The sequence below is a fragment of the Phyllostomus hastatus genome, unplaced genomic scaffold (assembly GCF_019186645.2).
Source record: "Phyllostomus hastatus isolate PE091 unplaced genomic scaffold, TTU_PhHast_1.1 phas_contig_17, whole genome shotgun sequence".
Taxonomy (NCBI): Eukaryota; Metazoa; Chordata; class Mammalia; order Chiroptera; family Phyllostomidae; genus Phyllostomus; species Phyllostomus hastatus.
In genome coordinates, this window is record NW_025333664.1 from 13,352,112 (window position 1) to 13,364,559 (window position 12,448).

Genomic DNA, 12,448 nt, shown 5'->3' on the forward strand with positions numbered 1-12,448 from the left:
GTTCCAGCTCAGGCTTTATTGGGGGCAGCATGAGCGTCACACCCCAGAAGTGCTCTCCAATGTCACCGGAGGGTGACAGCACCCCCACCCACCACCCTCTTGCCCGAACCACCTTCTTCCCCTCTCTCTACTTGTTCTGCCACCCCACCCTCCTTAGGTCTTCCTCCTCCTCCCCCTAGATTGTTCCTTTCTTAAGTTGCATACTTCAGCCGTCTCTTCCACACCTGTTTCTAAAACCCTCCCTGAGCCTTCGCCTTCCACCCGCCCTACCTTTCCCTGTAGACACGTTCCTGGGCCCCCAGCCTGCCTCCTGGGAATCGCACTGTGATGCGGCGTCACGGGTGGGTCTCTGCGCCCTCCGTGGAGACTGTGCAACACCCCCAGCCCCGTGGGACTGAGGACAGGCTGGGTGGGGGAGAGGTGTGCGGCCCGCCCCTCCCTCTGTCCTGGCTTTGTGCCCGCTGCTTCACCCGCCACCTGTCTCCCTTCACTGGCCACAGCAGCGAAGCCAACGATATGTGTTGGGCTCTTTATCACATATACTTAACGGAATTTTATAATCACTGACCTGAAATTTAAAACCAGTTCGGGTGGCTCTTTTATATTTTTCTCTTGAAGCTACCAGTTCGCTTCACCTTTGGGTGGCGTGGGATTGGTTCCTCCACCCCGCTCGGTGAGTCACAGGGACCTTGACAAGTAGAGTCCTCATTTCTGCAGCTGTGACGTCCCTTAGCTTTTCCATTTCATCAAAGGGTCATTTAATTAACAAAAGGCGCAACCAAGGTGCACGGAAATGCACTTTAAAGTTGTTTACTCCCCCCGAAATATGCCATGTGCTGGTCTTCACTCAACACATCGGAGCATGTTTGTTCTGGCCACTAACGAGCTTTCTGAGTCCATCGGGGGGAAAAAAAGGTGTTAACAGTGGAGTTACCTTTGTGAACTTGCCCCTTTCGTGACCCAAACAGCTACGGAGGCCACTTGGTGTAACGACATCTGGCAGCTGTTCAGGGCTGTCCACACGGGCTTCACGACTTCTGCTTGGTTTAACGTGTTCTGACAGCACATAACAAAGGCCACTCTGCTTTTCTGGAAGAAGCGTGGCCATTTCCAAGTCGGCAGCAGCGACTGGACCCCCCTCACCCGCCCAGCGTGATCCTCAGTGCGGCCTGTGTGTGCGCGCTGGGGAAGCCACTGGTTCAGTCACACCCCCCACCCTCACCCCCCCCCCCCCCCCCACCCCCACAGGCTGCAGGGCGGGAAGGGAGAGTGTGGGGCTGTGAGGTGGGAGGAGGCTGGTGGCCCAGGCTCTGGGCTGGAGGATTTGCATCCATTCTTAGAGACCGCCATTCTGACAGTTTTGCATCTCAGGCAGAAAATACCGGACTTGGGTTGACTGTCCATGTGACCCCACGTCAGCTGGAACCTATGGTCTTAGAGAGTCAAGTGGGCCTGTTTGAAACCCCCATTTCCAGGGCTTAAGAAACCATAAGTCTCCACCCCCAAGATCCCTACAAAGTGCTGACGCTTGTGTGTTCGTGGTCTGGCCCCTTGGACCACATATGTGGTCTCTGCTCCGTTTCTGCATCACTCAGGGAGCAAGGCTCACTTCCTTGCCCGTTTCCACAGGAAATGCACGCACACTGAGCACTGTGCGAGTTTTTTGTAAATTAACTGAGTATGTAGGAGGGTGAGGGGATCACATGACACTCTGATTCACCTCCGACCATTTTGCTGGTTCCACTACATCCCGACCTCCCCCTCCCGTCTCCTGGGCTCCCCCAGGGACAGCCCACAGGCGTCTCTCCTTTGGCATGCAGAGCAGTGCCCCACTGCGCCCCCAGGCTGGCTGATCAGGAGTTTTCACAGCAGGGATAGTCTTTCGGGTTTTATCCTAAGGAGAAATTTTCATAAGAGCTACTTAGTGGAGGGGAAAAGATGCTTCACTTTATCCATCTGTTTGAGTGACCCTCTCCCACATTGCCTAATAATTAATAGCTCACACTTACTGAGTATTCATTAGTTACAGATTCCTGTGCTGAGCAGATACATTAAGACTCACAGCCACTAATAACTCAGAGAAGCTAAAACACTTGGCCGACTCAGAATGTGACAGGGCTGGGATTTGAACCCAGAGCACTTCAAGTAGGAGCCCTTTTGCTGCACTGCATACACAACCAAAATGGCAGCGCCCACTGAGGCACAGCAGTGCCCGGACAGCGGGACAGCCTCGAGCTAAACCATGGAGGACTTTTCCTATTGATGAGAATCATGTCCAAGCCCCACAGGCTCACTGGGAACACTTGCCTCCCCCCTCCCTTCTCCTGTTCCCTGTGGCTGGATTCTGTGTGACATCCGAGGCTGTGGGGAAAGCCCTGATGATCCTTGGCAGCTCATACACCACATCTGCCCACGTGTCACCCGGCTGAATGTCACCCAGCTGTTCCCGATGCCAGCTCACAAATTAGGGAACTCGAGTGAAAGGGCGGCTCTGACTGAGGACTGGAAGGACCCTGCAAACTTCCCCAGCCCTCGGGGCATTACGGGACAGTGGGCTGGAAAATCAGATGCAGAAAAGTGTCCCAAATAGGGGAGTCTCATTTGAGGCACAGTAGAACCTGTTAGCTTGAGAAATTGGTCTGGAAATCATATTAAAAGAGACAAATCACCCTGCCTTGTCTCCAGACTGAACATATCGGGAGTGACGGGCTTTCCTTGATGCCTTGGACCCCTGTCCCTGAGGTCAGGATCACAGCCAACCTCTGGCCAGGCTGAATTCAGTGCTGGCGATAAAGGCAATTATTATTTTTTAAATGGGCAGTTCTGATGAATGCCGATTTCTCTGGCCAGCCACAGACATATCAGTACTAGTCCCTCATTACCGGGAAGTGTGCAAGGCAGAAGAGCCAATGGCAAAGAGAAATGAAGGTCAAGTTGTGGACTTGTCATTACCACACAGGTCAGCAGATGACGGTCCAGCCTCGGAGGCCCCTGTGACCAGCCGCACACACACACACACACACACACACACACACATACACACATATTAGTGTGCTCAATGAACCCCCTTTGGAGGTGCCAGGAAGGCAAGCACCACGGCATTATGCAACTCAACCTTGCGCATCTTTCCTATTTGAGATGGGCGATAATAAGAATCCTTTCGCTTTAAGATGTTAGGTATTATCATAATTGTTGTTACTTTTGTTGAGCGGTTCGATAATAGCATGAATCACTGGGACTCGGTGGCACTGTGGGCTCAAGGGCTTTGTTCACACGCATCGTCCCCTTTGTCCCCAGAACAAGCCAATGGTGCCGGGGCTAGCCAGCTTTCTCTGTGAAGGGCAAGACTGGAAATAGTTTACGTTTTTCAGGTTATGTGGTGTCTTCGCAGCTATTCAGCCTGTGGCTGTAGCTCGAAAGCAAGCACAGACAGTACATAAACGGATAAGTACAGCGGCATGTCAATAAAACTTTACTTCCAGAGCCAGGTGCTGGCCGGGTGTGGCCTGGGGCCGTAGTTCGAGCAACGTTATCCCTGAGCCAGAACTTGGGTTCCGCGGTGAGGAAGGTGGGAGACAGTTGCTCTTCTCTTCTCTCTCCTGGCTTTTCCATCCTGGTTCGAACTAGTTCTAAAGGAGGGATAGCATCAAAGACACTTTCGCATGTGACTGCCCAGGGTGAGGTGGCTGTTCTCTCTCCACAAAAGGGACCCTGATCGCTTTCATGAAAATCCTGCATCCATGGCGGCTGTGGGGAGACCACTGAATCTCTGTGGCTCGCCCCTGACAATCTAACTCCGAGTCTGCAAGCTCAGTGTCAGCTGCGGCAGACCCCACCAAGGAAGGAATTGACCCCCAAGCTGACCTCGGAAGCCTCAGCTCTGCCCTCTGGAGGGTCTTCCTACCACGTGGCCTTTTTGTCCATGCCAGGGGGTCCCCAACAAGCTTGCAGCCCCAGGCTTAGCTCTCTTCTGTGCCTCAGTGCTGAGGCCTGCAGACCTGGACAGGGTCCATCTCCATGCCCCTTGGGGGCCAGGAATTCGAGGAAGCTCTTTTGCCCTTCTTTGAGCCGTAGCCCCGCCAACTGCCTCAGTGTTCCTGCCCAAACTCAAGTCGTTCCAGTGGCTCGGCAAATACAGGAGAATAAAGCATCTGTCCCTCTTTCTGGATGAGACCATGAACCTAAGAACAATCCGTGATATCAGGCCATGGTTTCTCGGTCCCTGCACTACTGATATTTGGGGCCAGATTACTGGGCGTGGGGGTGAGTGTGCCTGTGGTGGAGAGTGTTTAGCAGCATCCTGGCTTCTGCTCACTAGATACTCACAGCAGCCCCCAGGTGTGACAATCAGAGATGTCTCCAAACATTGCCACATGTCCCCTGGGTGACAAAGGAACCTCTGACTGAGATATTGTCTTGGGCTGAGGGGCAGTCACTGCTTTTGCTCACAGCTACAGGATCTAGTTCTGAGTTCCAGAAAAATAGGAGATATCACAGGCAAGACCTCAATGCCATGTCACATCGTCTTTTGGTGCAAGGCCAGCACAAGTGTCCCCATTGTACACGTGAGGAACCGGAGGCCTGGGTCACACAGCGAGCAAGGAGCTGGGTCTGGACCCAAGCCTGTCTGGTGACAAAGCATGTGTATGTGTGTTCTGACACTGCTCGGGACCTGGTCCCGGAAGGAACATGGTGAGGGGTTTCCTGGGGTGCAGAAAGGTTTGCCGTGATCCACCTTAGTGAGGAAAACAAAACAGAACTGGAGATTTTACCTGCCCTTCCCTCGGAAGGTTCTACCCAGTCCTGTCAGCAGCAGTGCTTCCAGTTAAACATTGCTCCCCCGTTTTACAGATGGGGAAAGGGAGGCCCAGCGAGGCCAACAAGTGGTGTGAAATCAGCGTAGCCAAGTGTCTCTGTGTTCCGACCTTTGACTTGTCAACAACTTCTCCAAAGTGGGGGGCTGCCCCCCAACAGGGAAGCAGAGTCTCATTCCCTACACCATCCTCCCTATCTCTAACCAGTGTGCTCTGTAGACAGCAACAAAGGCTCACTGGTAAGTGAGACTAACGCCCTCCCCACCCCTGTCTTTGGCTCTCCCTGTGCCCTCCGTCCCAGCTGTGCATGCAGTACTGGCCTGAGAAGACCTCCGGGTGCTACGGGCCCATCCAGGTGGAGTTCGTCTCCGCAGACATCGACGAGGACATCATCCACAGGATATTCCGCATCTGCAACATGGCTCGGGTAAGTGGAGGGCCGCCAGCGCTTCCCACACGCCTCCCCTCGCCCCACCAGACAGATGGAGGCTGCCGGGAGAGGAGCCTCCCCCCGGCCGGGAGCCTGTGCGGAGCTCTCCGGATCTGCTCGTCCTCGGGGAAGTCATGCCGCTGCCGATTCCGGCTCCAGATCCAGCCATGGCTGCGACACGCAGAGACGCACGGGGTGACATCCCGCCCGCCATCTGCCTATTTCCTGACACGCTTGCTGCCATGTAGACTAAACTTCTCAGAAATTACCGCTTTCCCACTGAGTCCCGCTGTTTTGGCATGAGATGCTGCTGCCTTTGATTGGCTCCAGCGAGCTCTGGGCTAGACCCTGGGAACCACACCAAAGTGAAAAGTCGTTGCTTCCAAGAGGAAATTCACTGGCTGGGTGGAGGAGTATTAGGGGGGTTGGGGAGCAGATTAGTAAACTACGAAATGGCAGCTGACTCAAGTGACTTTGGTCGTTACTGGGGCCCAGGGTGAACCGAACGCAGCCCTTGCCCTCAGAATTCACTGTCTACTGGGGAACTGAGGCATACTCTGGCACATGAACTTCAGGGAGAGAGATGAATTCCGCCTGGTAGCGCCAGGGAAGGCTTTTCCTGAAGAGTGGGACCTTTGAATTGGGTTTTGAAGACTGAGTATGAGTTTTCCAGGGTGAGAGGGGGTACAGGGCAGTCACGGCAGGAGAATTGGCGTGCGCAAAGGTAGAGAGATAAGGAGAGTGTCTGTGATTCATTCATTGTTGACAGCAGGGCTCAGACCTCGTTTAGTCTGCCTTCCTCTGCGATGCCGCAGCCCCCAGGGCATCGGGAGGGCCTGCACGGCGCCCACACACCCAGCCGAGCAGCCCTGACGGCCTCTCTGTCTCCAGCCGCAGGACGGGTACCGTATAGTCCAGCACCTGCAGTACATCGGCTGGCCCGCCTACCGGGACACGCCGCCCTCCAAGCGCTCTCTGCTCAAGGTGGTGCGGCGGCTGGAGAAGTGGCAGGAGCAGTACGACGGGCGGGAGGGGCGCACAGTGGTCCACTGCCTGTGAGTACTGCACCCACCGTGGAGGGGTCTCCGGGGACACGGGGTGGGGTGGGGGGTCCTAGGCGCTCCTGGCTGTACGCATCTCAACACCTCTTAAAGGCCAATGGGGGTGTAGTCAGGAATCACACCCTGTAATGGCCTGGGGATGCCAGTGAGTTGCCCTGAACTAATGTTATACGACATATTTATCGGTGCACAGCTGGGTGGCCTTTCCACAAACAGGGTGGGCGGACCACACCCCAATGCTCCCAAGGGGGAGAGAAGCCCCGCCCTCCAACTGGAGGCGCCATGTGCCCCGCCAGACCCAAGAAAGCTCAGGATGCAGTGGGTCCCTCCGACCAGATCTGCCTCTGTTCTTTCCCGAAGAAGAAAAAGAAGAAAGGGGAATGGGTTAATGACATGAGCTTAATGTCAAGCAATTAAAATGAATCACCTCAGTCCATCGATGAGGTGGGCTTTGTTGTGTTACAGTGAGAAAGTGGAGGCACAGACAGGGTGAGCCATTGGGCAGTGGAGAGAGGAGCTTTGATTCCCACCAGCCGGCTCCCCAGCTCGTGTGTCGTCCGTTCACCCATGCTGCCTCCGAGTCACCCAAGGCCCCTCCCCGAGGCTAGAGCACGTCTTCCCAGGGCACAGGGGGCTCAGGTCGGCCGTGCTACACCTCCGTTACGGGGTGAAATGGAACCTTCACCTCTGATCTTAGAACAGCAATACCTGGACACGGGGATTCCCAAACAGACCCCGATGTCATTACGCAGGGGGGCGGTCAGGACCCTTGGCGGACTGTGGCTGACAAGCTATCATCAAGGAAACCATGCATTTTGCGGGCCTCCGTTTCCTCAGCTGTCCAATGGGCATGCTGAGTCAGGTCATCTTAAGACCCTGTGGTACTGTGAAATATTTAGAAAATAAACACAATTTGTCTACCAACATGCAGATCTATGGTATCATGGTAGCGAATATGCAAATGTTCCCAGTGTAATTGCTCCAGAGAGCCTGTGTCCGAGTCCATCATAGGAATAGGAAGGGATCTCAGAGAAGGATCCCACGGAGACCTCAGACCCAAGACACATCGGAGCCATGACAGCTGGGTGGGGGGCATTTGATTGACTGCCGTTCACCCTGCTTCCTGGGCGTTACAATCTTCTGGGGAGACACGACTGAGAAGACCTCCCTCTTTGCAACGTTGTGTGAAGGGAAGATTGGACCAGCGCCCTCCCTTCTTCAGAATAAGCTAGCAGAGGTGTTAACAGCAGCTACTGACCTCAGAGCTGAGTCGCCTTTCAAAACCAGCTGACTGTTCTCCTCTTTCAGAAAGGTGGTGCACACACGTCAGAAAAATCAGAAAGCTTAAGGGGAGTTGAACACACATACACACACACAGCCCAAGGACCAACACCTGTAGCCATCCGCCTTCCCAGAGGATGCAGGCCACAGACTGGAATCCGGGGAGATGTCATGAGGTGTCACATGTCACGTTGGTGGGTGACATCACAGCCAAGCTGGGCTGGCCCAGCCCGCATCCCAGAAACCGGCAGCTGCTCCCTGCCAGCTGACCCTGCTCCCTTCAGCTCCCTCCCACACACTCAGGCGGCCGCCCCTTCGGCACAGAGCCATGCCCACCCTGCCAGGGTCTCACTCCACTGGGCCCGAGATGCCTGTGTCCACCCCCCTCTTCCTTTCGCACTCTGCTCTCCTTGCTCCAGAAAAAACAAGCCCTCCTGCTCTTTGCCATTTTGGTTGGTTCTTAACTGCCCTTCGGCAGCATCCCATTTTATCCATGGCTCCCACAGCCAAGGTGACCAGCAGTTTGAACCAAAGGAAGCACAGGGGCGTCCTTCTATCAACAGGGACCTTGGCATCCCTGGGAGCCAGAGACACCAAAACAGACACTGAAATGCAGGCGCTGGCCAGTGAATGGAGGGCAACCGTCTGTACTGGAGACATCTGGTCGTCGGATGTCCTGTAGATGAAACATCTGGGAGACTGGCTGAGTGCCTTCGTTCCTGTCCAGATGTTCTTTAGACACAGACCATTACGTGAAATCATTAGTTTCTGTTGGCAGCACGCCCAGGAGCTCCGAATCCGGCAGACTCCAAAGGGGACTTTCTGTAAAGACAGGGCGGGTGTTTCCACGAAGATGGCTGTGGGGCATCAGAAAGAAGGCGGGGCGGGGAGATGACCCTGCCAGGAGCCCTCTGTCCCTACACTCCACGTCTGCAGGGTCTTGCTTAAACCCAAGTGTACAGATAGGGCCTTGTCACCTCAGGGTACAACATCTCAGGCCCGCCCAAGCCCTCACCCCCATAAAAAATCTAGGCTGGCTCACCCTAGCTGAGACAGGTCTGTGGTATGGCTCTCCCTAGCGGATGGGGAAAAGTCAGGGGGAAATCACATACAGCCTTCCACTGTCTTCACGGGATGTGCAGGCGGACCCAGAACATCCTTTGGACAAGGATGCAGACACCACATGTATAACGGCACCCTGTCTGGCCTGAGGGCTCAGTGTACCATGGGTGACTACAACATGCTCGCAGAAGCGAGGAAGCATCAAGCTAATTGAACCCTCCAAGGTCATCTAGTCCGACCCCTCCGTTTTATGAATGGCACCATTGGGGCTCAGCCCCAGAAACTGGCTTATCCAAGGTCAGAGCAGGTTCCTGGGACTCAAACCATAACACAGGGCTCGGGCTAAGGCTTTCTCCGTTGCCTCACCTTGCCGATGGCCAGGCAGCCGGTCCCCGCCACTGCGGGTGTGGCTTTGGGGTCATCGGCATGTTGGGGCTTCCAGGACTCCGGCTCACCTCCTCACTCTGTGTCCAGAAACGGGGGAGGCCGCAGCGGGACCTTCTGCGCCATCTGCAGTGTGTGTGAGATGATCCAGCAGCAAAACATCATCGACGTGTTCCACATCGTGAAGACGCTGCGGAACAACAAGTCCAACATGGTGGAGACGCTGGTGAGTGTCCCAAGCACCGTCCTCCAACGGCCCGGGGGACAACCCTAGCTCCCTGGGCCTGAGGACAAGAGCGTCAAATAGTAAAATCGCTCAGGGACGGGATGCGTGCTGAGCACCCACGGCCCACGTCCTCTGCACGCACCGCCCTCTGCTGCTGCCCTCCCTCCCTCCAGGCCTCGCCGACCTCTCTTGCCTGCAGAGCAGCCCGCACGTCAGTCCTGATGCACCCCATTTGGCTTTACTTTCTGCACTTCCTTTAGTAAAGTGTCGATAATTCAGGCTGAGGGGAAGGGCTTCTGGATTAGGAGAATGTGATTATGTTTTCGCTTGAGTCCAGTCCTGTTCTAACGAACATATGCTGATTTTTATAGTATGCAGCACTGGGGTTAGGACCCCGGAGAAGGGGTGGAAAGAGGCTGGGCAGGCAGAGCCCCTGCTGGTAAGACCCAGTGCAATGACGGGGACAGACCGGACATAGGGACCGCAGTATGCATCTCTAAGGATGGTCCTCCTCAGAGCCCACTCTGCAGACCAGCAGTCTTAGCACCATGGGAGCTGAGTAGAAATGCAGCTCCTTGAGCCCCGCCCCAGAACTACTGAGCCGGAATCCACATGGATAATTCGGAGTTGACTCTCAGCACAGATGTAGATGAAGTTCTCTCCAAAATCTGTGCCTCTAATCGTATTTTCCCTTTCCTCTCCCCCCTCCCTGTCTGCCTGTCCTCCCCTCAGGAACAGTATAAATTTGTATACGAGGTGGCACTGGAATATTTAAGCTCCTTTTAGCCTGACGGGACGGGGAACCTGCCGGAGTCCCGAGGCCGCTGCCCTCACGCCCCCTTTCCTGTGATGGCAGCCACTGGGCTCAGGGGCTGAGAGGCGGCGCCCTGCCCAGCGCAAGGAGAAGACTGGAGGTCCCGTGTTCCGTGGCGGGCTCTGCACCTTCCCGGGGGCCTCCTGCAGCTGCGGCAGGTGCAGCTCTAAAAGGCCCAGGCTTCCCTGGCACGCCCTACCAGCCACAGACACAGACCCGCACACCAGTGTCCCCATAACAAGGCCCCGGACTTCCCGGCTCCCCGACCTCTTGCTTTTGCTCTTTCCGAGTGTGTGACCCTCACAGCCAGCCGACGGCGCAGGTGCCGGGAGGGGCAGGCTCGGCAGCACCTCCCCGGCCCTGCGTCTCCTGGGGAGTGGAGCAGGTGTACCTCCTACTCCACACTGTCATGGCGATGATTGGGCCCTTGGGGTCCCGGCCCTACTGCCCTCTGCAGTCTCTTTCAGTGCCCTCTGGCACCAGACACCTGGACCCTGTGACCTGGGGGTGTCCCGAGAGCACAGCGGAGGCCCCCATCCTGTCACCTAACCTGCATGGAGCTTGGCCCACTAGCATTCCGCACCCCTCCCCCAGCCTGGGCCTTGACCTTCTCCCCTCCTCACTGGCCAGCCTGCTGGGTCCACAGCACTCTCGGATAAAGGTTTTCTCTGCTTGTTCGTGGTCAGTGGGAGGGGGTGGACCCGCAGGAAGCCTGGCTCCTCCTCGTCTTCCTGCACAGGGGCCGCCGCTCTGGGGCAGGGCTCTCACGGACCCTTGGGTGGCAGCTCCTTCGGGAGGGACGACAGGATAAGATTTGATTATTTTCCAAAGTATATATTAAAAGAAACTTTCTTTGGGGGGATGTAAAATCTAAGTCTCTTATGTTAAAAAAAAAGCAGGGAAGGTGGTTTGTTTGTGCAGCTGTAAGACAAGTCTCTCAGGCCTGTGATGGTGGGTCAGTGTCCTCGAAGGTCCCACTCGGGGACAGCACAGCCACTGAGCGGGGCGAAGCCGGACGGGGCTGACGACAGCTCCCCAGTTTCTGGGGCAGATCAGGTACCAGCTTTCAGCATCACCTTGGGTATCCAAACTCGAGCTGCTTCCTGGGAAACCCAGCTGGTATCTTGAAAGTGGCCGGTGCACCAAGGTCTGCTTTGGTTCAAAACAGGCCCGGGGCTCTCGGCTGGAAAGCTAGGGTCTTGCCCGAAGTGTGGGTGGCAGGGAACCAACACCCACTGTATGCCAGGCGCGACACCCTCCCCGTGGCTCCTTACTCACCCTTAGAGCCCACATGGGAGAGCCCGGAACCTTCCATTAGCTCCACGTGACACCTGAGGAAACGGAGGCTTCTTCCTCAGGGATGAGGTTCTGGGTTCCAAAAAGGTAGATAATGGCGATAAGGCTTAATTTCTCCTTGTTTCCTTCATCCTTTCTCAGCCAAGCAGTTATTTTATGGAGGGGAAATAAGACCAGACACTTCTGAGCAGAGAACTCCGCAAACGGAAGCGCAATTCATCCTTTCTGACGCCAGGTCTGCTGGGAGGCGCGGGGTTTCTGGCGGATTTTCGTCCCTCACTCCCGGCTCCCCGGGAGAACTGGTCTCATCTAACAACTTCTTAGCCAGTGGAAACCATCCCCTGCCCATGCAGACAATGAGCTCTGTCAGCGGCCTCTTGCAGGCACTTTGGCTCCGTATCAGACAGCCCCAGGGTGGCCTGGGAGGGGGCAGCTCCAACTTGAAGCTGGTCCCCCTCCAGACAGGGCCCGAGGAGCACAGAACCCAATCGGCGCAGTGTCCTCCCTTACCGTGCGCTGGGGAGAGAGAACCACCGTGCCGCGTAAGAGTGTCACAGGAGCCGAGGAGCAAGGGAGACTCCGCCTAGGGCTTCCAAGAGCACATGACATCTCCCCCCAAAAAAGGAAGGAAAGGAAATTCAGGCCAAGGGAGCAGCATGGGCAGTGGCCAGGAGGCACGAAAAATCCCGAGGGCGGGTGCGGGTGCGGGGTCAGGGGCAGCATGTGGGGGAGGTCGGTGCTCCTGGAAGACGGGAGAGGCGCCGAGGTCAGGGAGACAAACGCCTTGCCGACAGTGCCAGCTCTGCCCCGTGGGCCACAGGGAGCTTGGGGGGGATGCGCTTGGCTCGGTGTTGGAGGAGGTCCCTCTGGGGCCGGGGCGCCGCCTCTCTCCCCCTCATCAGACACTGTGAAAACATTCCCTTCAGCGTGTACTCTTCAATATCACAGCTATTTGTCTGTCTGCTCATTATTTTGTTGCTGGAACAAAATACTCAGTGCATCAGGAGATTCTGCTTCTGCGAGAGACTCGGGGTCTCTGCGCTGCCACGGAGCAGGGTGACCGAGCCGGAGCCCATGAGA

General features: G+C 56.0%; 1 protein-coding gene across 1 annotated transcript in view; it reads left to right on the forward strand.

Moving 5' to 3' along the window:
- Positions 1-12,036, forward strand: part of PTPRT (protein tyrosine phosphatase receptor type T) — a 668,348-nt gene extending 656,312 nt beyond the window's left edge. The window contains exons 28-31 of the mRNA XM_045832856.1: positions 5,116-5,241; positions 6,136-6,299; positions 9,123-9,258; positions 9,991-12,036. Of these exons, the coding sequence (XP_045688812.1) occupies positions 5,116-5,241; positions 6,136-6,299; positions 9,123-9,258; positions 9,991-10,044 (480 nt within the window). The 3' untranslated portion in view covers positions 10,045-12,036. The remainder of the gene's footprint in view (positions 1-5,115; positions 5,242-6,135; positions 6,300-9,122; positions 9,259-9,990) is intronic.
- The last annotated feature ends 412 nt before the right edge of the window (positions 12,037-12,448 follow it).